The sequence below is a fragment of the Natator depressus genome, chromosome 7 (assembly GCF_965152275.1).
Source record: "Natator depressus isolate rNatDep1 chromosome 7, rNatDep2.hap1, whole genome shotgun sequence".
NCBI lineage: Eukaryota > Metazoa > Chordata > Testudines > Cheloniidae > Natator > Natator depressus.
The window spans coordinates 66,126,910-66,150,704 of NC_134240.1; the positions used below are offsets into that span (position 1 = coordinate 66,126,910).

At 40.0% G+C, this 23,795-nt stretch overlaps 1 protein-coding gene across 11 annotated transcripts in view; it reads left to right on the forward strand.

Moving 5' to 3' along the window:
- The window catches only part of ZMIZ1 (zinc finger MIZ-type containing 1), a 478,186-nt gene that overhangs the window by 352,184 nt on the left and 102,207 nt on the right, over positions 1-23,795 (forward strand). The window contains exon 1 of one of the 11 annotated variants that reach the window (XM_074958675.1): positions 10,590-10,718. The exons of 9 other annotated variants lie outside the window; for them this stretch is intronic. Coding sequence is in view for 1 of the 2 variants with exons in the window: in XM_074958673.1 (XP_074814774.1) it covers positions 10,823-10,853 (31 nt within the window). In the remaining variant the exon portion in view is untranslated. Of the gene's footprint in view, positions 1-10,589; positions 10,719-10,807; positions 10,854-23,795 lie in introns of those variants that run through there. One more of the 11 variants, XM_074958673.1, reaches the window with a different exon arrangement.

A 23,795-nucleotide genomic window follows, 5' to 3' on the forward strand; every position in this document is an offset into this window, starting at 1 on the left:
CAGGACGGTGGAACAAGCCAGGACATCCGGAACAAAATCAATAAAGCCAGGAACGCCTTCAGGAGCTTAAATACAGTTTGGAAATCCTCAAAATACAACACCAAAACCAAACTCAAGATTTATCAGAGCTGTGTACTTTCAACACTACTTTATAGTGCAGAATGCTGGAGAATGAAAAACTATGACATGTCCAAACTTTCTTCATTCCATACAACCTGCCTCAGAAAAATCCTCCATATCTTTTGGCCCTGAATAGTCTCAAACCAAGATCTATTGACACAGTGCAGCCAAGAGGATCTGTGTGCGATTATTGCCAGGAGGCATTGGAGATGGATCGGTCATGCGCTTCGGATGGAAACTGATTCCATCACCAGAGTGGCAATAAGATGGACACCTGAAGGCAAGCGAAAACAAGGCTGCCCCTAAACAGCTTGGCAAAGAGCTGTGGAAGCCGAGCTGAAAAACCTGGGGCACAGCTGGGGAACCATTGAAAGTCTTGCCAGAAACAGGAGCTTTGTCACTGAACTAAATGCCAGAGGCATAATAGGAACATGATGATGAAAACTGGCACAGGTGAAGGATGCTATCCTGTTTCATTTGCTAAGAGCAAGGGTGAAAGTAACTTCAAGGACTTACTGGTACACCGGAGTCCTGAGCAGGGGGCGTGGCCTCAACCGGAAGAGGTGTGGCCTCAACCGGAAGAGGTGGGGCCTTTAATACCCAGGCCCTTTAAATCACCCCTGGAGCTACCAGCTGCAGAGGCGGCTGAGAGCCCCGGGCCCTTTAAATCACCAGCTTGGGGAAGCTCTTGCTGGTAGACCGGATCGGACCAGCTTACTTTCACCTCTGGCAAAGAGTGAAGCTAAATGCAGGCTAAGCTGAACAAATGGAACTTTATTAAGCCCTCTGCACTGCCCTCTCCATGTGGCTGAGTTGCTTCTAGTCTAACTCTGAATGGTGTTTGTTTTCCTCGTGTCTTGTCAATAGCAGCCCCTCCAGAGAATGTGGGCCCTCTGACTCCAGTTTCTCTGGTCACAACAACCTCATTACCAGTCTCTCAGGGGATTTCAGTCTCTCATGCCGTCATCCTCTAGTTAAGCCAGGTTTACACGACGAACTTTTGCTGATACGTTTGTTAGGGAGGTGATTTTTTTTAACCACATTTCTATATTGGCAAACGCCCTATTATAGGTGCAGTTACACTGGCAAAAATGGGCTTGGGGTGGTATAGTTTATTTATTGGCCAAAGCACTGTTTTTTTGCTGATATGTTGCGTCTCCCTAGAAGGGGTTTGCTATACTGGCAAATCTTTTCTAGTGTAGGCCTAAGTGATTGTTGCTTGCCTTCATTTGTTCATAAATAATAATAATAATAATAATTAGCTCTTTTTGAGCTTTTCTTCAGTAGATCTCAAGGCACTTTACAAAGGAGGTAATGATCATGCTTATTTTACAGATGGGGAAACTGAGGTACAGAGAGGCAAAGTGACTTGCACAAGGCTACTCAGCAGGCCAGTGGCAGAGCCATGTATAGAAACCAGATCTCCTGAATCCCAGTCCAGTGTTCTATCTACTAGGCAGCACAGCGCCTCCTGTGACTTGAGAATAGAGATGGTGAAAAATTTCCAACATTGTGATATACATCTTTTTCGTAGAAACTTGGCTACAAAAATTTTTACAAAATGTTTGTCATATTTTTTGACCACCTCTAATTCATTGTATTTTAGTGGTTAATAGCAAAACCACAATTTGCTGTCACTTTGCTCAGTTGTTCTAAATTTGCTTAATCCATAATCTGTGATATAATATGCACCATGATCTAATTGGGGTTAAATGCTCCTTATGAATCCCCATAGTACACCTTTTCATACTCTTGCTATTGTTTTGTTTTTGACCCTCCATTACATTTCAGGGATTAAATAAATAAATGTATTTTAGAAGACAAAACTCTGCTATATATTGTACTTGTGGGTATAGATGCTTCTTGCATCTCCATAATAGCTAGAAGGTGAAGAGTTAAAAATGTAAGGCCTTATTAATGTAGGGAAATGCTGATACAAGTTTTTCAGTTAGATTCTGACAGAGCACCCATCTCTAATTTGCTTGTCTCTTTACCCATATAACATTGTACATCTGTCCTTGAAAACAGCTCTTGCAGCATGAGTGTAACCAATAGAGTCAATTTAGCAAAGGTTGCTGTCTGCGTCCTAGCAATGCAGGCAGACAGCCTGGAGCTACGACTTATTATCAGCTAAACAGGTATATGAATAATTACTAAAGATAAGAAGCCTGTGTTAATTGCTGTTTTTAATTTTGTTCTCATAAATTGTTACAGATATTTTTCCCCTCAGCAAAAAATGTTGAAGTGAATCTTTTTTTCAGATTCTGAATAAGCTAATGGGGTCTAAGACATTTTTACCTATAAGAAATGCCTTTCCAGTATTGAAACACACACACTGAGGCTCCTTTAGACTGCCAAGGTGGCATAAAGTGTAAATGAGAATCAGGCCCATAGTATTGAAATACCAAGATTAAGCTGTGGACTTTCTTATAATAAGGGCCTGCAGATTTTGCCGAACTACCTGCTTTGAACAGAGTGCTGTAGAGAGTAATTTGGTAAATATCTGTTATCCCTGAAACTCTTCTTTATGTAGCCATAGCAATTACCTACAAGTGTTCTCTTGGTATTCCTCTGAGCTACACCGCTTTACATTCAGGTCCATTCCCTTTCTTCTGCAGTAACTGCATATGTTCACTTTCAAAATAGGCAGAAAAGCACAAAACTTTAATAATTCTATTTGGGTTTTGCTAATATTGTAATTCTCCTTAGTGTACAGTCAAATATGGGTATTGAGGGATGCTCTTAAAGTCAGATTGGTGCAAGGAGAAAAAAAGTGACAACTGGATTTGGTCCACATCAAGAAAAATTTGCCTTATTGAGCTGAAACACCTGATCCATATTTCATCTCAGTATCCACTAAAAGCAATTTTGGATGGCTTTCTGTCAGATTAACATGAAAAGCAAGTATATGGCATATGTGCACGGGTTTGTAGACAGTTAGCAAAAGACGTAGTGGTATTTCCGAAAAGAATTGTGCGCACGTGCGCGCGCACACACACACGCTTTTTGCATGTAGAAGGGAAAGCTTTTCCAGACTTTGGTCCACTCTCAAGATAGGTCAGTGTTTCTGGCCTAAAACCCTGATGCTATTCCTTACATGATTCTGGATAATGTTGCCTTCTGACAACTTCTGCATCTTCCTCTAGCATATGCTATATGGCACCAGTAAGAGAGCTGTGTGCATTTGTGATGGTTTTCATGATTTGATGGTGGTCTTGGGAGAGGGGCATCCAACGTTGTCCTCGGTGTTTTTTAATGCAATCAGATCAGTTTCATCTCAGCTTTCCCATTACATTTGAATTCTAATGCTCTAACAACTCACGTTCAGTGTGGGACTGGTGTTCTCTTGTTGACTTTCCAATGCAGAAGGTGCAAACCATTGTGGGAAGATGAGGGGATAGCCTCAGCTTTTTCCTATCTTCTTCATGTCCCCCTCAGTGCATTTGCATCACTTGTTCTTTCTCAGTTCTGGTCCCTCAAACACTTTGGCTTCGCTCTTGTGGCTGTATGTGAATGAGTTGGGCTTGAGAGGGAACCTTTGCATTCCCCTGGGCTGTTGGAGCTCAGCTTCGTCAGACAGTAACATGATTAGGCTCAAGGAGGTGAGTACAAGCAAACCCTGAGGCCCCTATTCACAGCACCATTTGAATGGCCCTGAGTGGGGGACTGGGGATGGAATGAGGAGGAGATGACATTTGGTGATATAAGGTATGGTATGATATGTGGTAGTGAAATGTTTGTAATAATCAAAGTGAAAACAGTCATTTAGGCTGAGCTTGTTTTCCTGAAGGCTTTTATTTCCTGAGGGTCTTAGAGAGCAACCTTGACAGCAGCTGAAACAAAACAAAATGGTCTTACAGTGCCAATAAAAAACAGAACCCAGACCAGGGTTTTTATTGTTAGTCTTGGAGTGACTGGGGATGGAATTTTCTTTACTGCAAGGCATCCCCACCTGCCACCTCCTTGTGGAGTTTCCTGTCCTCTTTCTTTTTAGCTTGCTGTCTCCAGACCTGCCTCATTATCCACCCCTGAGCACCTTTTGCAGGGAGAGGAAGAAGCTTAGCTATAGTTAACCCCCTGCATGCCTGTGCCAAGGTGTGGCTTGAGTTCGATGTCACACAGCAAATCCAAAACAAATAGAGGAGTGGAACCAAATAAAAAATAGTAAATGCCTGGTTAGCATTGGTCTAACTCTGCTCCAGCTGAAGTCAATAGACAGTTACTCTAATCCCCAAGTGCTTAACAAACAGAGACAAAGCTACCTCCTAGATGTAACTGGTCTCCCATTTATGGAGAGGCATGGTGGGCTTTGAGTTGTGCTGAGATGCTGGAGAAGGTACAACATGAAAATGAAACAAGTGATGCCTCTAATGAGCTTGAATGATCATCAATATATAATGCTAGACTAGGCAGGCACAAAAGGGTGGTCTTGTGAAATAAACATAGGCAAAAACAGGGAGCTTTATCCTTTAAATAACATATAAGCCCATTAGAATTAGTCAATCATATTTGCCCCCATCTAAAAGTAGTCCCTGCATCTCTAGACTTACTGAAGTAAAAAAGGAAAATTGGGGCAGCTTGCCAGCCCCTCTGCATAAGTATCTACTTACTTAATGAAGGCTACTGAAAAAAGTACAGAGATATTTGAAAATAAATGGTGCCTGGTTTTGGGAATCCCCTTGATCATGCAACAGTGTAACAAAATTGGACTTGGTACAAAAAGGCCTCAATGAATCTCTGTCTCTGTCTAATTCACCAGAAGTGCTTTGCATGCAATGGACTCCAACTGCTGTGTCCAAAGGAGGCATTAGAGATGCAAATGACTGTTGGAGATGTACATTCCTGGCTTCCACCTATATGGTAGTTTGTATGGGACTGTCTTCAAATTAGGAGCATTGGTGAGTAGGGACATGTAAGAATTTAATAACTAGTAGGAGCTTCTCTTCTACTGCCACCAGAAATGTTTATATTGGGACTCCCCAACCTAAATCTTCCACATGATGAATTCACAAAAATGCTGGTTCCTGTGAGCCTCATTATTCTTAACGGTATGACGTCTAATCTTATCATGCTGGAAGTCACCTACACCTCTAATGGTAGAAAACTGTCCCGGTGAGTTAAGTGAAAAAGTAGCTCTTGAAAGACTAAAAGAAGGAAAAAACTCCACAGATTTGAGAATATTTAGTCTGTCTTTTTAGAGTTGTCTGATAGATAGCGATGTGTACAGGGAGCTCTATTGATGGGGAACAGCACTGGAGACAGTTCTAGACTGACGGTGTCATTGTATAGCAATTTTCTGGTTCTGCAGGGTATGTTTTCTGTCTGCCACACTATGTTGGGAGTGTGATCTTTCCCTTGTGTCCTCCTTTCTCTTTGCTTTGGTTCCTTTTCCCCTCTTTTTTCTTACAGTGAATAGCAGTGAATAAAATGTAAATGTATGAACATGATGAATTTGGCTTTTTTCCTATCTTTCTGTACTTTTCCATATTTCGTTGTAATTGTCATAGCTCTTTTGGGTCTATGTATGGTAAAGACATTTAATAAAAAAGAAAAAGAGATGAGAAGGTAGCAAAATCCTACACTAATAAGTGACTAGGGGTTGTAAGGTGGGCTTCCTCTTCCCGAAGATGATGGTGATTATAAAGGGAAAAGGGGAGATATTTCCTCATTACAATAGTTTTGAGCATCCATAATCACAGGCCATCCTGACCCCTCTGTAGGGTTGGCGGAGAGAAGGTTCTTTCATAATGGGGTTGTACAAGAACATAAAAATGTCCAAGGTCTTAAACATTAAAAATGGCACCTGAGATTGTCAAAGAAAATATGAAGAGGTCAAGTCCACTTGAACAGATATAGGGTGTGCTTGTCCAAAGGGCAGTGTTTTCAGTATTTCCAGTATTCTTTGGTACCTCAGAGTATTAAAATTTTAGAGTCCGTGCAAGTTAGCACAGGGTAGCTGTGGTGAAAAGAGGGAGCCTGTGTGAGTCAAGATGCTACATTACATTCTGGAACTTTTCTGCCTTGCTCTCGGAGACACCTGGCAGAGATGGGGACTCTAGGGGTATGGACTGTAGTTTTTTAGGCATAGTGAGATGTGTAGTGTAGCAACCTTTGATTTAGAGAAAAGAACAGGACTAAACCACCTTACAGAGTTTGTTTTCCTTGCTTAATATGCTGGGCTTTCTCTCATACCTCTCTGGATTGAGTTGGTTTGATCTTGGAAAAGTGGATTATGCATGAAAGGCACTTGATGCTGAGTTAAAGGATCTTCTTTTTTAAGTCTATTGCTGCTTTCTGATGAGGATGCAGCCTTGTGATTTATAACAGCTTCTACTGATGCCGTCTACTGTGAGACATTTAAAAAAAAACCACAAGGCCACTGACCCATGTAATCTCTGTATTTTTAACATGTAATTGTAATTCTTCTAAAGGGTTTTTAAAAGCCATTGCATCAGTGCTAAGAGGTATACACAGCAATGGCATTTCTGTCTGCATTAGATAAATAATCTTTGAAGTAATGTACTAAGGGAGCGATCCTGCAGTTAAAGACTTTACTCCACTAAAACTCCCATTGAATAAGGATTGCCAGATTGGGCCTTTGGATAATTTTAGATGCTCTGTTTCTTTCATTATGGGTAACTTGCCAAGTCGGCAGTTATACTTTAGTTATACAAAGTGTCATGTTATTCCAGAATTGGGAATAACTGACATCGTTGCTGCTTGACAAAGAGCATAAGTGGTTCCTCCACGCCCTGCACTTCATGTCTCTAAACTGCTTTGCCCCTCCACATTAGTGTCTGGCCTGCCACGATAATGAAACCACACTGGAGTATCATGATACCCCAATACATTGGGCACCACTGATGGTGTGTGTCTGACACTGTAGTGACACTGCAGCCCACTTACTTTCATTCTTCTGCTTGCTGAGAAATGTTTATTGTTGTTTGTTTATTATTATTATTATTGTTTATTTTTTTAGGTTTTATTTAGCATTAGTAATGTGCTTGGCACTGCACAGTATGCAAAAATAGATAGTCCCTGCCTTAAAGAGTTTATAGTTCAAGGTAGATATAAGTGCTGGGCAGTACTCCTTTGGGAGCCTATCACCATCTCTCCTTAATCAGCTAGAGGTGTTGCAAATAAAGCACTCATCGCTCTTCCCTCAAGGGTTGAATGACACTGAGAGTCCAAAAGACACCAGGCTTCTCTAGTCACAGGAGTGAGGCGGTTTTCCTGGCAGTAGAATCTGTGTTTTCCCAAATGGCAACACAAAGCACAGCCACTGGGCTTGCTCTCCTACACTGGTTTTTAAAAATGGCTTCCCCAGCACAGACATACACTCCTCCCAGTAGTAAATGACTTCAGTGAGTCTTGTTAATAGTTATCACTGCACGAGACAACCCTTCCTATGATGTAATTTGACAAACTGCTGTCATTGGGGCTTAAACATAGTAATCTTAAAAATGATTGGGAATTTGCCCTGCAGAAAAAACTCTTATGATTAATTTCTACAAATGATAAACCATTTCTTTGCCAAAATACGGTAGGCTATGAAGTATGATTTAATCCATTTGACTACAGTGCCAGATTCCTCTGACAACTGTGACTCAAAAGACATCACAGAAAGTGGTATTTCAAGTGGCAGGGTGGGATTAAAACCTGCTGAAGATTTGTCAAAGGAGAAGTAAGTACATAATTTTTAGATAAATGATTTGTCTACTCTAAACCACTTCCGTTGAAAAGTCAGGCAGTTTAAAGAGAAACCTACGCTCTGACACTGGAAAGTGAATATAATAGCAGAAAAAAAATAGTTATCTTTTTTTTAATGAAAGTTTAAAAAAAGTGTAAACATATCAAAGTGGAAATTATATCCATATATATTTTCTTCTGAAAACTCAGATTTCAGTGTGGTTTTCATGCAGGGAAGCAGTCAATCTTGATTTTGAAAAGGCTGCTCCAGATGATCTTAAAAAATCCTGTTTTTTTTACTATGCAATATGACAACATTGGGATTAGAGCTATGTGAAAGTTTTGTAATTGCAATAAAATCTGAAACCAGCACAGCACTCTGCGTATGTATATATGTACATATAAATTTACATTTTTAAATTGTATATATAAAATGTATAAATAAAGTGAATATTTGGGTTAATTTTTTCGTCGGGCATAATTTCAGACTCTGAAATCAGTGGAGTTACACCAGCAAGGAATTTGGTCTTTGTTCAGGATTATCATCCTAAATTCCTCATAGTTTTGCCAGTTCCAAATAACATTGTCATCTGAAACTCAGGCATGTTATCATTTTCTCTGCCTGCCAATCAATATAATTCACATCTTCTTAAAGTGCAGTTCTATTCTGAAAAGTGATAAAAACAGGTTCATGAGATTCTGTGTGTTTCTCTCATTGCCTCCATCTCAGATTTGATCAGTTTGCAAATTAAAATATTTTTTGTTTTGAGGTTTGTTTGTTTGTTTGTTTTTTCTATCAGTCCTGCAGACTCTCTCTCTGGGCTGTAAGAATCTAGCTGGATTCCTTCCATCTCATACATGCATCAATACTAATGCTTATATAAGCCAAATTTGCCCTTTGTGACACCTGTGTAAACCATATTGTTTTTAAATTCTGTTGTTAGTTGAACTTGTGCAGCTCTGGGGTTTGCGGAGGTGTAACTGAGAGGAGAATTTGACTTGCAGCAAGCACCTTTTTACACTGCCAGAACTATGAGAGGAAGAGAGAACCCCGTTTGACTGTCTGACCTGAAGCTGTATTTTCAGGGTTGGAAGTTAGTGAAAATAAAATGTATTTTTACTTGTGTGATCTGGATTCACAGGAAAAAAAATAAACACTGAACCTGACAATGTCATTTTTATGAAATCACTTTTCAAAGCAGAACCACATGTTGGTATCTCTGGTAGTTTGCTGACCTTATCGATCATGTTGTAGACACTTTTAATTTATTTATTTATTTATTTATTTAAAACATGGTTTGGTGAGTAATTGTGAATACTGGAAACAAATGCAGAGCCTTTTTCGGTTCTTTAACAAAAAGGAATGTAGGTGGATCTGCTAGTATTTTTTTTTTTTTAATTTATAGTCCATTTTCTTTTTTTGGCATGGAAGCGGCAGCATATTAACTCAGTGAGCTCTATGCTAAAATGTCCCAGTGCCCCTTTAAGAAGTGGAGGTACATTTGTGAAGGTTGTGCCTGGGAAGGAAGCGGCTATTTACCACAGGATGCGATGTCAGGAAAAGGCTGATTCTTGGTCAGCCACAACTTAAACTGCCAGTTTTCCCTCAGAGGAGGGGAAAAAAGTCACATACACTTCCTGTACGTTTCTTTCTTATCTTTTATATTGTCAACTCCATACAGAAAGCCTTTACCCAGAAGAGCTTATTGAAATATCTTTCTTTCTCTGTAAAGAATACTTTGAAGTGTTGAACTGACTTAAAATGCGCACAAGTCTAATTTTAAACTTAAACGGTTTTAGTATGTTACATGGAAAATTATTGGAGTTAGTAAGAAGAATGAGCCACAGGTAGGGAGTTGAGGGGGCTCGAACTGCGTTCTAATCCTGCCATTCTCTGTGGTCTTGAGGAAATCATTTGAGTGAGATTTTCAAAGCAGGCCATAGAATTTCCATTGAATTCCCTTAGGCTCCTTTGAAAGCACAGTCGTCATTGCTCTGTGCCTCAGTTTCCCCATCTGTAAATTACACATAATATTTCCTATCCATTTGGCAGGGCTAAATACTTGGATGTTGCTTTGTATATTTAAATGATACATAAATGCTCAGTATTATTGCAGTATCTTGGATTATCAAGGCTAAATAAAAATGAAGTCTCAAGTAACACAGTCCTTCCTTCGTTCCTCACAACCCACCCCACACCCCCCCCAAAAAGAAATTCTGATATAGGTGCTGATAAAATGGCACTAACCAACCTTTCTGTGTTTCAACAAGTAACTCAGATCAGTCATGCCCCTGATGCATATTTAACATTCATCCGACTAGAAAACTTGTCCATTCACTTCCTCCCACTCTGCCTCCAGTGGACTGATTCCTCGTCACATAGGAAGCCACCAGCACTGCCTAAATGCAGAGGCTTCTCTTGGCGCTAATTAGCATGACTAGTTTGATGAATTTAGTCAACAGCATTCTGAGCAGGGGAGGAGGGGAAACAAGTGTAGTAATTTTTCCAATTCTGAAGGCTTTTCAGCCTTTGCACCTTTAAGGATTTGTTATACACACTCGAACTAGAGTTGCTTCAAATTAATTGATCAAGGGATTTTATTTTAGTATTTTGGCTGGATGCCAAATAAAGAGGCTTTGTCCTAGTGCTCTAAGCACCACCCCTCCTTGCAAGTTTGAAATGTGAGCTGCCTGGGTTTTTTCCCCCTCCCCTCCTCCTTTCTCTCTCTCCCTTCTGGGCAAAGTGGCTGTGATTGCTTGTGTGTGTGTGTGTGTGGTGTGTGTGTGTGTGAGAGAGAGAGAGAGAGAGAAGGGGATGTGTATATGGATGAGAGAGAGGTGTGTAATGGGAGAGATGGATCACTAGACACAGAAAAGAAAACCAGCCATATCAGTAACATGCAGCTGAGGTGAGATTTTCTGAGTGTTTGATTTTTCTTAAAACCCTTTCAGAAGATTTAAAGCAGCCTTCTTGCATCCTGGGCGCTGAAGACATGCTCCTAAGCAATGTCATATGGATGCTGACATGCACATCGCTGTTTCAGGTCTGTTCGTGTATGTGTGAAGTTTTAAAGCTTAACCTGATTCTCTTTATTGTCTCTGGAGGGTTGTAGCTTGAGCACAAATAGCCTGTTGGCAAGTACGGCATGAGCCCATTAGCAAGACTCCATCTGTGATTGGTTTTGCCTGGAAACCGGGAGACAAGCAATGAATAATTGATGTGTGTTGTGCAGTGGCTGGACAGGCAAAGAGAAGAGAGAGAGGGAGAAACAGAGCAGCGCAGGGTGCCCTCAGAGGGGGGAGAGAGAGAGAACAAGCTTGAAAATAGCTACTGGCTGCCTTATGCTGAGATTAAGGCAACCCTGGCTGTCTTTGTTCTGCACTAGATGGTTTCTGCCTAGAAGTGTTTTCAGACATATGTGGCCTTTTTCTGCAACAGAAGAGAGGCAGAAAAAACAGAGGAGGGGGAGCAGAGGAGGACTAGTTTTTGAATGAAATATAACTTGTGGGTAAGTTGGTTTCTTTTGGGGGGAGGGAGTGTGTATGGATGTGTGTGAGCGTGCGCGTGTGTGTTTGCTCCAGTCTGTTTGAGACTGTGTGTGTGGTGTATGTGTGACAGAGAGAGAGAGAGAGAGAGAGAGAGAGAGAGACAGAGCATTGTGGGAAAAGCCATGCTGCGTGTTGTCAGATGGAAAAGGCAGAATAAGGAGATGAAAGACAGACCTGAGTAGGAAACTGGGACATATTTGCATAAGTTACTGTTCCTTGTGCTTGCCCCTGAAGAGAATTTGGGAAGCTGGGGGATATTCAGATCTTGTTAATTTGATTGACTGATCCTTAGGCATTGTTATTTTAGAGGGTGAAATGTTGACTTGTAAGCAGACATCTTACAAGATTTTTTTTGCTTCTTTTTACCTGCAACCATAAAAGCAGAATATGCATCAAGCACTGATGGCATTTCCTTAAACTGTCTTTACTGTCAGAATGTTGTATATTCCAAAAGATATTCTGGAAACAGCAAATACTATAAGTGTTGTCACCATTTCATTTACGCTGCTTTCATAAAGACCTTGCTGTATGTAACTTACAACTAACATGCATCCTGGCAAGTGGTTTCAAGGAAACTGGCACAGACATGGTGGCGTCAATAGCAATCTCAGGTTCTAAAGTTGACAGGTATTCTTTCCTCCCATGTGGAATGCAGTCTTCAATACTAATTGTGATATTTAGCTTTATTTAAAAAAAATACAGGACACCATTGATACATTTGAAAGAGTATTTCAAAAGTTTGGAAATTAAAACTAGTGACACTGAAGCATTTGAAGTCCTGCTAAATAGTCCCTTGGTGATGTTCTTAATTACATGGAGCAGAGCAAGTGATAGTTTTACAGTGAAATAAACCAGTCTCAGTTAAATCTGGACAGAAATTAGTCATGCAGAGATGAAGATCTCTGAGATGAAGCAGTGTATAAATTCGGAACTCAGAACTGTGCATCTAATAAACATCAACGACATGGGTGTAAAGAATGGCATGCTTCCAGCTATTTACTGGTGGGAGAGTAGTACAGTATGTAACAACTCTCCTGATCCTGTGGAATCCTGTTTTGTCTTGTGTAGTTTGAGCCTGATCCTGTGTCCAGTGAAGTTAGCAGCAAAGCACCTATTGATTTCAGGCATCCAGGGTCAGACACGCAGTAGAACTGTTTCCATTTAGGCCTGATCCAAAATCCATTGGCTTCAACAGGCTTTGAATCAGGCCTTCAGTCCAGAGTGGCTTGAACTGAGCAATTATAGTGATTCTTGTCAACCACTTACATGTTGCCCTATGCCAGGATGACACAACTGTAGAAAGGGAGATTGCTGTGAAAACCTATGGATTTAATTTTTGAAGACGAATAAGTAGAAATGTATTCTCTTGTGTGTGCAGGATGAAACTATGAACTAGCCTGAAAATGAAATAGCCAGGTTTATTTTAAGAAGTGATATCTTGATCAGGTTAGGTTAGGCAGTTAATTGGGCCAAGATGACAAACTTCATCCGTATGAGCAATATGCCATTTGAAAAGTGGTAGTTCTTAAACTAAAAATAAAGTTCAAAGAAATTATTCATAGTTACCCAGTCTTTTTCTTTTTTTCTTTTTTTGCCTAGAGCTTTATTACAATTTTATTAATCAGATTTGTTTAAGCATCTGTTGCTGTGGATCTTGTTGTAGATGTGAATGGGTTCGGTCACAGAAGTCACTTGTCGGTTGACTTTGTCTTGGTTTTATAATAGATAGAAGTAGATGCTGCATTTTAAATGACCAAAAACATACATTCTCTTCCTACCTCGTGCCACACTGCTCTGCAATTTTTTGATTTCTCTTTTGGTTTATTTTGTATATCAAAATGGCATTCTGGAGCAAAGTGCTTGGGCTGAAATTGAGGTGAAAAATTGCTTACAAACATTTAAAATTAATTTTAGGGAGAAGCAGGTTCCCTTTTGAAGGAGCCACCAGAGAAAGTTCTTGGGGGAAATGTAACTGCATTGATCGTATCTTTTTATGAAACATGTGACAATCTGAATATGTAAGGGACAATTTTATGGTAGGAAATGAAAATGTTTACCTAAGAGGGGTCCAAAATTGAGTCTTAAAGTCTTTGATCTTGCATAGCTCTGTAGTAGAATGGGTGCAAACATAAAATTTCCACATCTCTGTTTGAATGGCCTTGAGAGAAATGTTGCATTGAATGTGCTTGAGTGACACGCATATAAAATTTGTATTACCATAGCACCTAGGGAAGCCCCAGTCATGGAACAGGCCAGGTGCTCTTCAAACACAGAACAGAAAGACAGTCGTTGCCCCAGACAACTTACAATCTAAGTATAAGAAAAGAGATAACAGAGGGTTACGGAAAGACGGGAATACAAAAAACAGCGAGACAATAATGTGGGGAGTACATTTTGGGATGGGGGTTAATAAGTCGCTTGTCAATGTAGTAGCTATGTGGTTTTAATTATAGTGAGGTAATTTAGAGAGAGAGATCTGGCAACATGGGCTTCTTGTGTGCTAAAGGTTAGCATAACAATTAGGTTAAGAGTTGCTGTGGCCTACCCAAGACGTTTAACCAGGGATAAGAATCTGCGTATAAGCTATTTATTGCTGCTCTGTATGTTACAAGCTGAACTGATAGCACGTAAGTCTGTGTGTTAGTTGCCACCGAGGCTTTTGCATCTCAAGGGTGTCTTACTGTAGATCATGCTTTCTCATAGCCAGGTGACCAGCAAAAGGATGTTACTGAACAAAAAGAAATCCTATATGAGTTCAACCAGCAGGGAAGTTTCACCCCGTGGGATTTCATACTCTTTCCCTCAAAAGAAAAGATCGAATTCTGTGTTAAGACAGGAGGCAAGTTTACTTTTCCTGTTCACCTTTTATTGCTTTAGGAATGTCAGCAAACAAAATAAATTTTTACGATTTGCAAAGTTATTGACACAAATTGGCATTCCAGAGATATCTGTTAACGTCTGTAAAAAGAGTCTGACAGTGTAATTTCTTCTTCTGCTGCTGCCCCTATCAATGCGGTAACTGCTGGGTGTCTTATGCAGAAAACATACAGAAAGTCATTACAGTCTTCATGGAAGAAGACTTCCATCAACCAGCCTGCAACAAGCTGGGTTGTAGGGATGGCCCATTGCAGTTTTCAGACAGGCTGGAAGAAACAAGCCTCATCTCAGCATAGGGTTGGAGTGCTGTAAACATAGCTACCCCATTCTTTTTCACTGCTCTCCCCTCCCCCAGTCCTTCTCCCCAGATCCTCTTCAGGTCCAATGAATCCCTTGTTCTGTGGTGCTTCAACAGTGGGATAGAAAAATACAGAGAAAAAAACCATCAGAAAAGATGGCAAAGTTTCCCACTCCAGTTTGTAGCAGGGTTTGGAAAGTGACACAGAAAGTCAGTTTACACAGACAAGGAGAGGAGGTGAAATTAGTAAAAGTGAGCACATCTTTTCTCATCAGTGCCTAAGAAATACTGCTACACAACACTAATCCATCGCTTAGCTTTTCTAGCACTATGGCAGTGTTACTCCCCACCTAATAAGTATCCTAGATAGAGATCGGAATAGGAGACTGGGCACAGATGAGTTGATCTTCCCCCTCCGCTACTCTAAATAAGGCCCTTCTATTCTATTACAACAGTATTGCGATCAAAAAGCTCCTCATGATTAGTGTGTGCAAAAGTGTGGGGGAGAGAGACAATTAGAAAGCCTTCTCTTCCTCTAGTGGAACCAAAAATGTAAAACACCTGTAGATAAAGCCAGGGGGTTCTCCTTGGAATAAGCATCCTGAGTTCCCAGAGATAAATAGATAAGTCAAGTGAATATGGTTGTGCCAAGTTGTCTCTTGGGTGACAGGTACTGGAGATGAATGAGAATTAACTGCCTGCATCTGCCCTTGTCATCCCACAGACATACCCCAATCAAAATGGCATCTGTGGGTCACTTTGGGACAGACCCCAAGAACGGCTTTGGGCAGAGCAATCAAGGCCTGTCAGGATAAATAAAAGCTTGCAAACAGTTGGCCAAGAATCAAATGTGTTTGGCTGAACAAGCCCTTCAGCCAGGAAATCAGTGTAACATTAAAAGATGGTTGAGCCCTTATGAAATGTAAATGTTCGAAAATGATAAGAGGTACACAAATGCACAATAAAATCATGCAGTAACTGCTGTTAAATCGTGGTGAAGTGTGTCTATCGTTCATCGTCAATGTGAAACGCAGCCCATCTGGCACACAACTAGGATCATTCATTCAGGACTCACTGAAGAGAGCAAAGCCCAGAACACTGATACCATCTTTTCACTCTTAATTAGAAGTTCCTTTAAGAATTTCTCCTTCAGTATCAAGACAAAGTAATCTTGAGAACAGAGGGATGAAAATGAATGACGCTGAAACAGTAAAAAGAAAAGGAGTACTTGTGGCACCTTAGAGACTAACCAATTTATTTGAGCATAAGCTTTCGTGAGCTACAGCTCACTTCATCGGATACATTGAAACAGTAGTTACTTCATCAGTATCGAATGTTTCCGACACACATACCTGTAATCATGCTGCATTTCACTAACATAGGTCATTCCCGATATTTTACAATTCCTCCACAGCACTGTTAATCCTGATACCCACTTCACTAAGACTCCTTCTGTTGAGAATTAGCCCAAACCACCTATGTCACCGAAGCATAAATTATGTTTATTAGTACAAAAAAAAATGTTCAGCCACCCATTCATGTCCCTAATTTTTGTCTATTATAGTCCAAGTGTAAATCCCAAAAATGTTGTGAGAAATCAAACCTTGATACCTGTGCTTTTTTTCTTGAAACCTAATTCCTCAAACCAGATTTGAAGGCTTCTAGCTACGACTCCAAGTATCTTTCAACCTCTTGCTTGAAGCTCATCCATCTATGAGTGTTATATTTTATCTTGGCACCATTGAGGAAGTGAACAAAAACATATAAGCCTTGGCAAATGTGAGCTTCCTGTAGTTTATTTTTAGATTGTGTTAACATCACTAGGTCCTTTTCTTTTTCAAATACTTGACATTTTAAAATTCTCGGGTGGGATTTTCAACAGCACTCAGCTTTGGCCTCAGTTGGCTCCGATTGAATTCAATGGCAGCAGAGTTAGGACAGCGCTCAATGTAAAAATCACACTACTAATATTTTAGTGGCTGTCATTCTTTTTTTCAAAGATCAAACTGATATTATTAGAGGCCGGTTGTCCCACCACTTTCCCTCCAGACTTCATTTAGCCTTGTTAAACAGGAGTGGGTGGGTGAGGTTCTGTGGCCTGCAATGTGCAGCAGGTTAAATCAGAAGATCATGATAGTCTCTTCTGACCTTAAAGTCAGATCCTGAGTCTGGTCCCGTGTTTGTTTGAATGATATAATAAATTTAGGCAAGTGTCAGAAGTTATCTTATCTCTTTACTGGGCATCACTAGGAAGCAAAAAATGTGCATTGTGAGAAAACTTTGCCAATGAATTACCTGTGTTTTGGCCACATCTCTAGGAAGTGTGTTTGTGGTGCAGTTACTTGCACTGTCTTATCTAGCAGCTGTCAAACCGTTTGGGAAATTTCACTCTGGTTTCACTCCTAGCTATAACACCAATACTTTTGGTAAAGCACATCATGATTTACTTGTTCGTGCAAACTTCAGTGGCTTAGGTAGCCTTGATCCTGCTTGATCTGTCAGCAGCATTTGATTCTATTGATCACAGAATGTTATTTGACTGCCTTGAGCAACTTTTAGGTCTCCCAGGTGCTGTTAACTTGGTTTACTTCTTATATTTCTCTACATTCTCATTTTGTTGCTGTCAATAGTTTGATCTCTGATTCTCTTTATGTTCAGTGTGCCATGCCTTTTACTACATGTGATTATACCTTTAATAAGCACTATAGCTGTAATCTGGGTTTATTCCTAGATTTTTGTCTATTCTTATCAATACATCATTGTTGGTTCCAGTGCACTTATCTGTCAGATATCTATCTGGCCTTGGGTATTGGAAAACTCCTTCTGTCTTAGCTCTAATAAAATGAAATGCTTGTAGCCCTAAACATCACGTTGGTTTGTTGCTACTACATAATATTTCTTTTGTTTGAAATCATATTCTTTTTCTAGCTGTACAGAAATGAAGGGTTGTCTTTGAAGAAACATTTGGCCTATATCTTCTGACCATTTAGGGAGCATTTCTAGAGTATGCTCTTTTCTGTTTCAGTCAGATCTCCTGCTGGTTATCCCTGTTTTGTTTCTGCTCCTCAGGGAAGAAACATTATAATTTCTTAATGGCTGATTTGCCTACAAAGGCTTTACATTGACTCCACAGAGCAAAATGTGGCTGTCAAGAATGTACTGGGCTGTGCATTGCATTCTGCTTAAAAACTGAGATCCTTATTTCTAAGCTATTAGATGGCCTTAGTCCATCAGATCTTGCTGATTGTCTTAATCCTGTGTTGCAATGTGTTCTTTGAGATTTGCCAAGTAAAATTTGTTTGTGGTTCCAAGATTCACTTTCAAGCCTTAAAAGAGATTTAGATGGTTGTGCTTCTGTTTTATTTCTGGATAAACCTATGTTCCTTTTGAACCCCCAATTAGATTTTTCCTGGTGCATTAATTTACTTACCTATAGTTCTGTGCAATGTTTTAGCATAAAAGGTCCAATAAAATAGTTTCGGGGGTGGGGGGTGTAATTACTGTTAATTTCCACTCTAATTCAGAGTGAAAATAATAATAATTGTAATTTTGAACTTCCAGAGCAGCTTTCTTTGCTTTCAGCATGTGCTGTGATGTATGTTTTTTTTATTTCCTGAGGCAACATTTCTTACATTGACTAGCAAATGTTTTTTGACCTTCATTAGACTTCTCATTAACAAGCTTCCCAATATCCATAACCAACTGCATCTTAAGCGTTAGTGATCATACAGTGTTTAGTGGCATGTCTTTTATGTTACATTGTGGCCATAATTTGGGCAGGAGGCAATGGCTCAGAATCAGCAAGATAACCATGGAACATTGCCTAGCTAGTGGCTCCTGAATGTTTTATTTGTAGAGCTCTATCAGCTGAAATTAAATATAAGAAAACTGGAAAATTATACTGAAGCTAACTTTAAATCCACTAAAGCCAAGATATTTATAGTTAAAACTGCCATTGCATTCTTAATTCAGCCCATCAATTCCATGTACTGTAGCTCGGAGCCAAAGAGTCTCTGGACACTGCAACCACATGAAATGCATTTACGTTGGTCCCAATTCTTCATTCACTCCATGTGCCTACCTTCTATTGATCCTGCCTCAGACAGTAAGAACCTATCACAGGTGCTGCAAAGATGCATAATATATAGGGTCTAGCAGGAAGAAAAGGCAGAACATGAGTTTGTGGGCTTGGAGGAAAACATTCCCTGTAGGTGGAGAGTAATGACAAGGAGAGTGAGGGCAGAGAAGATACTAGCACAGCAGGGAGATGCAGTGACCAGGGGCTGATTTCTGCAGCAGTTTTTTTAGCTATAGAATTGTGAGGGTATAAAAAGACCAGGTGGGCAATGTACCGCAGTGCACTGAAGGCTTGTATCCTGCTGTCCATCCCTGCCCCTCCCCTGCAAGCTCCTCAAAGTTCTCAATCAGATTAGAATATTGCCTTCATTTCTCTGAGCTAGGTTTTCTTCTTTCCCCTCCCACATAGAGAACTTACTGTGGCTCTCACGATGGTGCCACATCTTGATCATTCGTAAAGTTTAATGCACTCCTTTGCTGTAATTTTGGACCCTGCATTTTTCCCCCAAGAACCACAGTGGGAAGCCACAATCTTGCCAATCAGGGCTGAGGAACTAGGTGGAGAATAGGACCTAACTGTTGAAAAAGCCCATAAAGACACTATTCTCTCTAGATTTTTTTTTTAAGTGTTTGTAAGAAAGCATAAAAGACCCATTCTGGACACCAACTGCCCCTACTGTTTAATATGGACTTCAAACTGATACAAGCTACATTTGATGGATTCTGAGTAGGAAAAAAGCTTTAACAAAAGAAATCCTCCTCCTTGTTAAATGACTATAATTTAGCATGCTAGATAGGGCTAACTAAGTGATTTATTTGACATCTATTCCTCAGGCATTTAACTAAATCTATTGCACGCCCATTCTGTTTATTTTGGCTGACAAACTAACAAGCTATTTGCACGTTAGGTGGGGGTGGTACCTCCCCCTCTCACCCACACTCCTCACATTTGAACAGCTTTTAATGTAATTGTTTATCATGGAGGCAAATTATTATCCAGACAGGTGTCAATCAGAAGAGGACCTTTTTTAAAAACTGAAGTAATTGTTTGTTAATATGATCATAAATAAAGATCGATGAAAATATTGCACTTGAAGCCTCTTACATGTACATTACAATATTTCTGAAACAAGAGACACAGACTATCTGAGGAGCTTTCTTTTCCTTGAACCCATTTGGGATGTTGAAATGTTAGTTTTTATGGATAGTAGAAGGGCTCAACTTCATTTATTCTTTCTATCTATCTCATCAGCTTATGATGGTGCCCATTTCCATCATATCTGAGGACCTGCAAGAGACAATAACCAAAATGACGATAAGTCAATGTTGTGTTAGTAGTGTGAAGTGTTGTTATTATATTATTTATTATTATGCAAGTACAAAAGGCGTGAGGTGTGCTCTATAATCTGTTAAAGTGTTATTTTGCCTTGCTACTCACGCATATAGTTCTGTAGTGCGTTCAGTAGAAAAATGAACATGGTTTCTTTTTTGGGTTATCACTGTGTTGTTCTAAGCCTCACCTTTCGAAGGTAAAATGATATGATGGTATTGTAACAATAGAGACAATACATGTTTTCTGACAATTGCAACTAAGTATCTTCACTGGTTATGTGCTGGTTGTATATTATTGCTGGTCTTTCAGAGTTCTGAGAACGTGCAACTCCCTGCTGTGGGAGCTCAACACTTCTATTCTAATCAACCTATTAATTTACTCATACAAGCCCATCCTCAAGAATAGACTAAAGCAAACTGGTGTATTCAACTGAATAAGTGTCAGATAGTGGTTTGTGCAAAGTGAATATAAGCTTGTACTTGTACACAGTGAGTTTAAAATGGTGTTCAGACTTCAATTAGTCAAGTGGCAGACATCACCGATTTGATTAACTTAATGTACCTTGTCTACATGCATTTGAAAGCTTATTATGTCTACTTCAAAATGAAGTGTGATATAGAACTGTCAAATGGTGCCTTTACCATAGAAATGGGAATAAACAATGACACTAACAACATGTTAAAATGACCACTTTGAAATATTTACATTTGTTTCTGTTAGTTTAATATCTCTATGTATTATTTCAAAACATAAAATTGGATTCCTCTGTGACCTCAAATCACCCCTAACAACAAGCTAAAGGGTAAATCAAAATCTAATAATAAATTTATCCAGGTATCCGTGAAATGTAATAGTACTGGTGACATTTCTAGTCAACGTTATCATCTTATTCATCATTGTGATCTCTGTTGAGAGTGTGTGGGTTACCACTGTCTTCAGTATATACACAGTTTGATGCAGGGGAGATTGTTCTGACTACAGACACAGTTGATTGTGCAGCGATTCCTACTGGTACAGGCACAAATGAGATCTTGTAGAAGCTCAGATGCCATTGGGCCCTTGAAGAATACAGGAAGCAGTTCATCATCCACATTTTTCCATGTATGTTGCAATGGTAATCCAATATCTGGTTTAGGTACGTGTGAAGACGTCTAACTTTTTGATTGCCAAGATCCTCTTTTGACATGTTTTTCAAAACTGTCCTCACATGGTGGGAGTTTGGCTAGTGACTTGTCCTTTTTGATGGCTAGGTTGAGGCAGAAACAATTCAGGTGTCTGTGGGTCTCCTTTTCTTTCTCTCTGTGGTCATACAGCACTGCTCCCAACATCCTTGCTGCAGAAATTGCGGCTTGTCCGTCACTCTCTCCTAATTTGGCAGGATCGCTGAAGTGGTAAGCTCCCTTCGTTCTGATAATATTAAACACAGATTTTTTTCCCAGTACCGAACAGGGATAATGCAGAGTCACGTCCTGTTAATGCGTGTATGGCAGAAAGTATGTTGCAGAAGTCAGGAGTGAGTGGATCACAGATTGCACGTCTGCGTATGAAGCAGTGCTTGTCACTGGTGCTGGTAATGGTGCCTGTTTCAATCCACATGTTTTCTGTGTGTTCCGTTTTTAGAAAGTAGTGAACAGCAAGAACCAAAACATCTGTATCTGGTGACCTAATTAATGTGGTTCCTCGGACACCAAGAGACAGAAAATTCATATTGGCACATACGGTATGCAAAAGCATCCTGTGTCTGCTTCCTCTATAATACTGTAAAAGACTTGGGTTTCTTCAACACCCCTATTGGTGATGGACTTTACTACTTCACTATTGGAAAAACCTCCAGCAAGAAGGAGTGTTTGTGTTGGGTGTACTCCTACACACTTGGGTGCATTTTGAACCATATATTCACAGAGGAATTTTACAAGTGATTGTTTGTTAGATGCCACATACAGAAATTTTTTCCAGGGTGTCCACTTATCACCTGGTATTTCTTGAATCCAGTCTTAGATCTTGTCCAGCGCTGTCTTTCTGAAGTTTTCACAGAGTTACTGTTGTCATATCTTTCAAAGAGTCAGTTACAGAATTAGCTTTGTCAAATCCTTTTAGTACCTTGCCTCAAGTACTCAGCAGCCAATTCATCAAATGTGTGGAATTTGTGTCCAGCCATCATTTGTATGACAGCCATGGCATCTCTGATGTACACTCTGGTTTCTTTTTACGTATCCTTAGCTCAAGGACTCTTTTAGCTTGAACTTCCAGCTTGATGCCCAAATTTAGCTTTGTCTGTTTTTCTCACTGTTCCATCCTAATACAGGTCTGATTGGATGAATAAGAACAGTTGCCACTGAAACATCATCTTTGCATCTTGTTAAGGACAGGGCTCTGCGAAAAACAATTTTCTGGACTGTTGGCTGCTGTGATTGTCCCTTCCTTGCCAGATTTAAATTTGATCTTCTTGGCCATGTCAGCAAATGTTTTGCTGCCAGGTTTCTTGACTGGGCCTCAAGAAGCTACATTAATCACCAGAATCAAATGCACCTACCACAAATCTCCCATTTCTTCTTCACCAAGGTCTGCTGTTTTCAGTAATACTCTTGGACTTGACTTCACTACTTCTTGTTAGGTCACTTCTTTCCCTCAAAACTTTTGCATATTCACACAGAACATGGCTTGTGAGGGTCAATCTGACAAGGGCCAGCTTCTTTCTTCTATGTCAATTACATTGCAAGACCCAAACTCATGGTGTAGCTGTGCGCTAAGGGTTATGTGCAGTGGTGTGATAATTTTGCAACTGTTACATACACTGGACCCTCACTAGAACGCACGTCTATATAGCACGAATTCGCATATAACGTGGTAGCGGCCATGGATCCCTAATTTAATTACCTTAATTATAATTCATTTTAACTCGGTTCCCGCGTTAACGCGGTACCATGCATGGATCCCAAATCCCGCATTTTAGCGAGGGTCCGGTGTACTACATGCTCCGCAGCTGAAAGGGACTTCTTTGAATGTCTTCGGAAGGATGATACACATTGCTGGCTGAATTAGATGCCTCTTTGTATATCAACCAAAAGAGAAACTCTGGCACAAAAGTAGCTGACCTCTGTAAACGACAGTCACCTGGCTTTGGATAATGTTCTGAGGCTTTCATTTTGGCTATTTCAGACCAAAGGATTGAAGCAACATTGTACAAAACCACTTGTTTACTTGAAAGCTGTTTATCAGGCTCACTCGCCAGAAAAACGTCCATAAACATTTGGATGACTTAAGTTCTTGCTTCAGATTACGAGCAGCTTGGATAGCATCAGCTAATGTTGTTGTGCACGGAACAAAATTGCAGAACCATAATGTTTTTCTGATCTTGCCTGTAACTTGCTACTGGAATAGTTTGCAGTTTCTACATCTGAGGGAAGTAGGACTTTATATCTTGGTAGCAGCTAGGACAGGAGAAGAGCCTTTTGTATATAAGATCATTTTTAGGTCTTCAATCAGCTGATAAAATGAATAAGGTGACTGTATTGTTGCAGAGGTTTTGCTTAGATTCATTTAACTTAAGTAGGAAGAAAGGCACGGTGAGTGATAAACTACATTCTTAGCAATCAAGTCTTCCACAGGTATTCTGCGCAGCATGTCATCTTTTCTCTGAAGAGCTGCCTCCTTTAGATTGGTTGCTCTTTCAAATCTTTCTGTTTTATGAAGGTTCTTGTCTGTTTTGTGTGTGTTTCTCAGGCAAACAATACAACAGGACTAATCGCTGGAGGATGTGCTTGTTCTGGTGGCTATAAAAGCAGGTCAACATGATGCTCTCTGATTAGATTTTTGATTTCTGTTTTCTTTCCTTGGTTCAATACAGTTCTG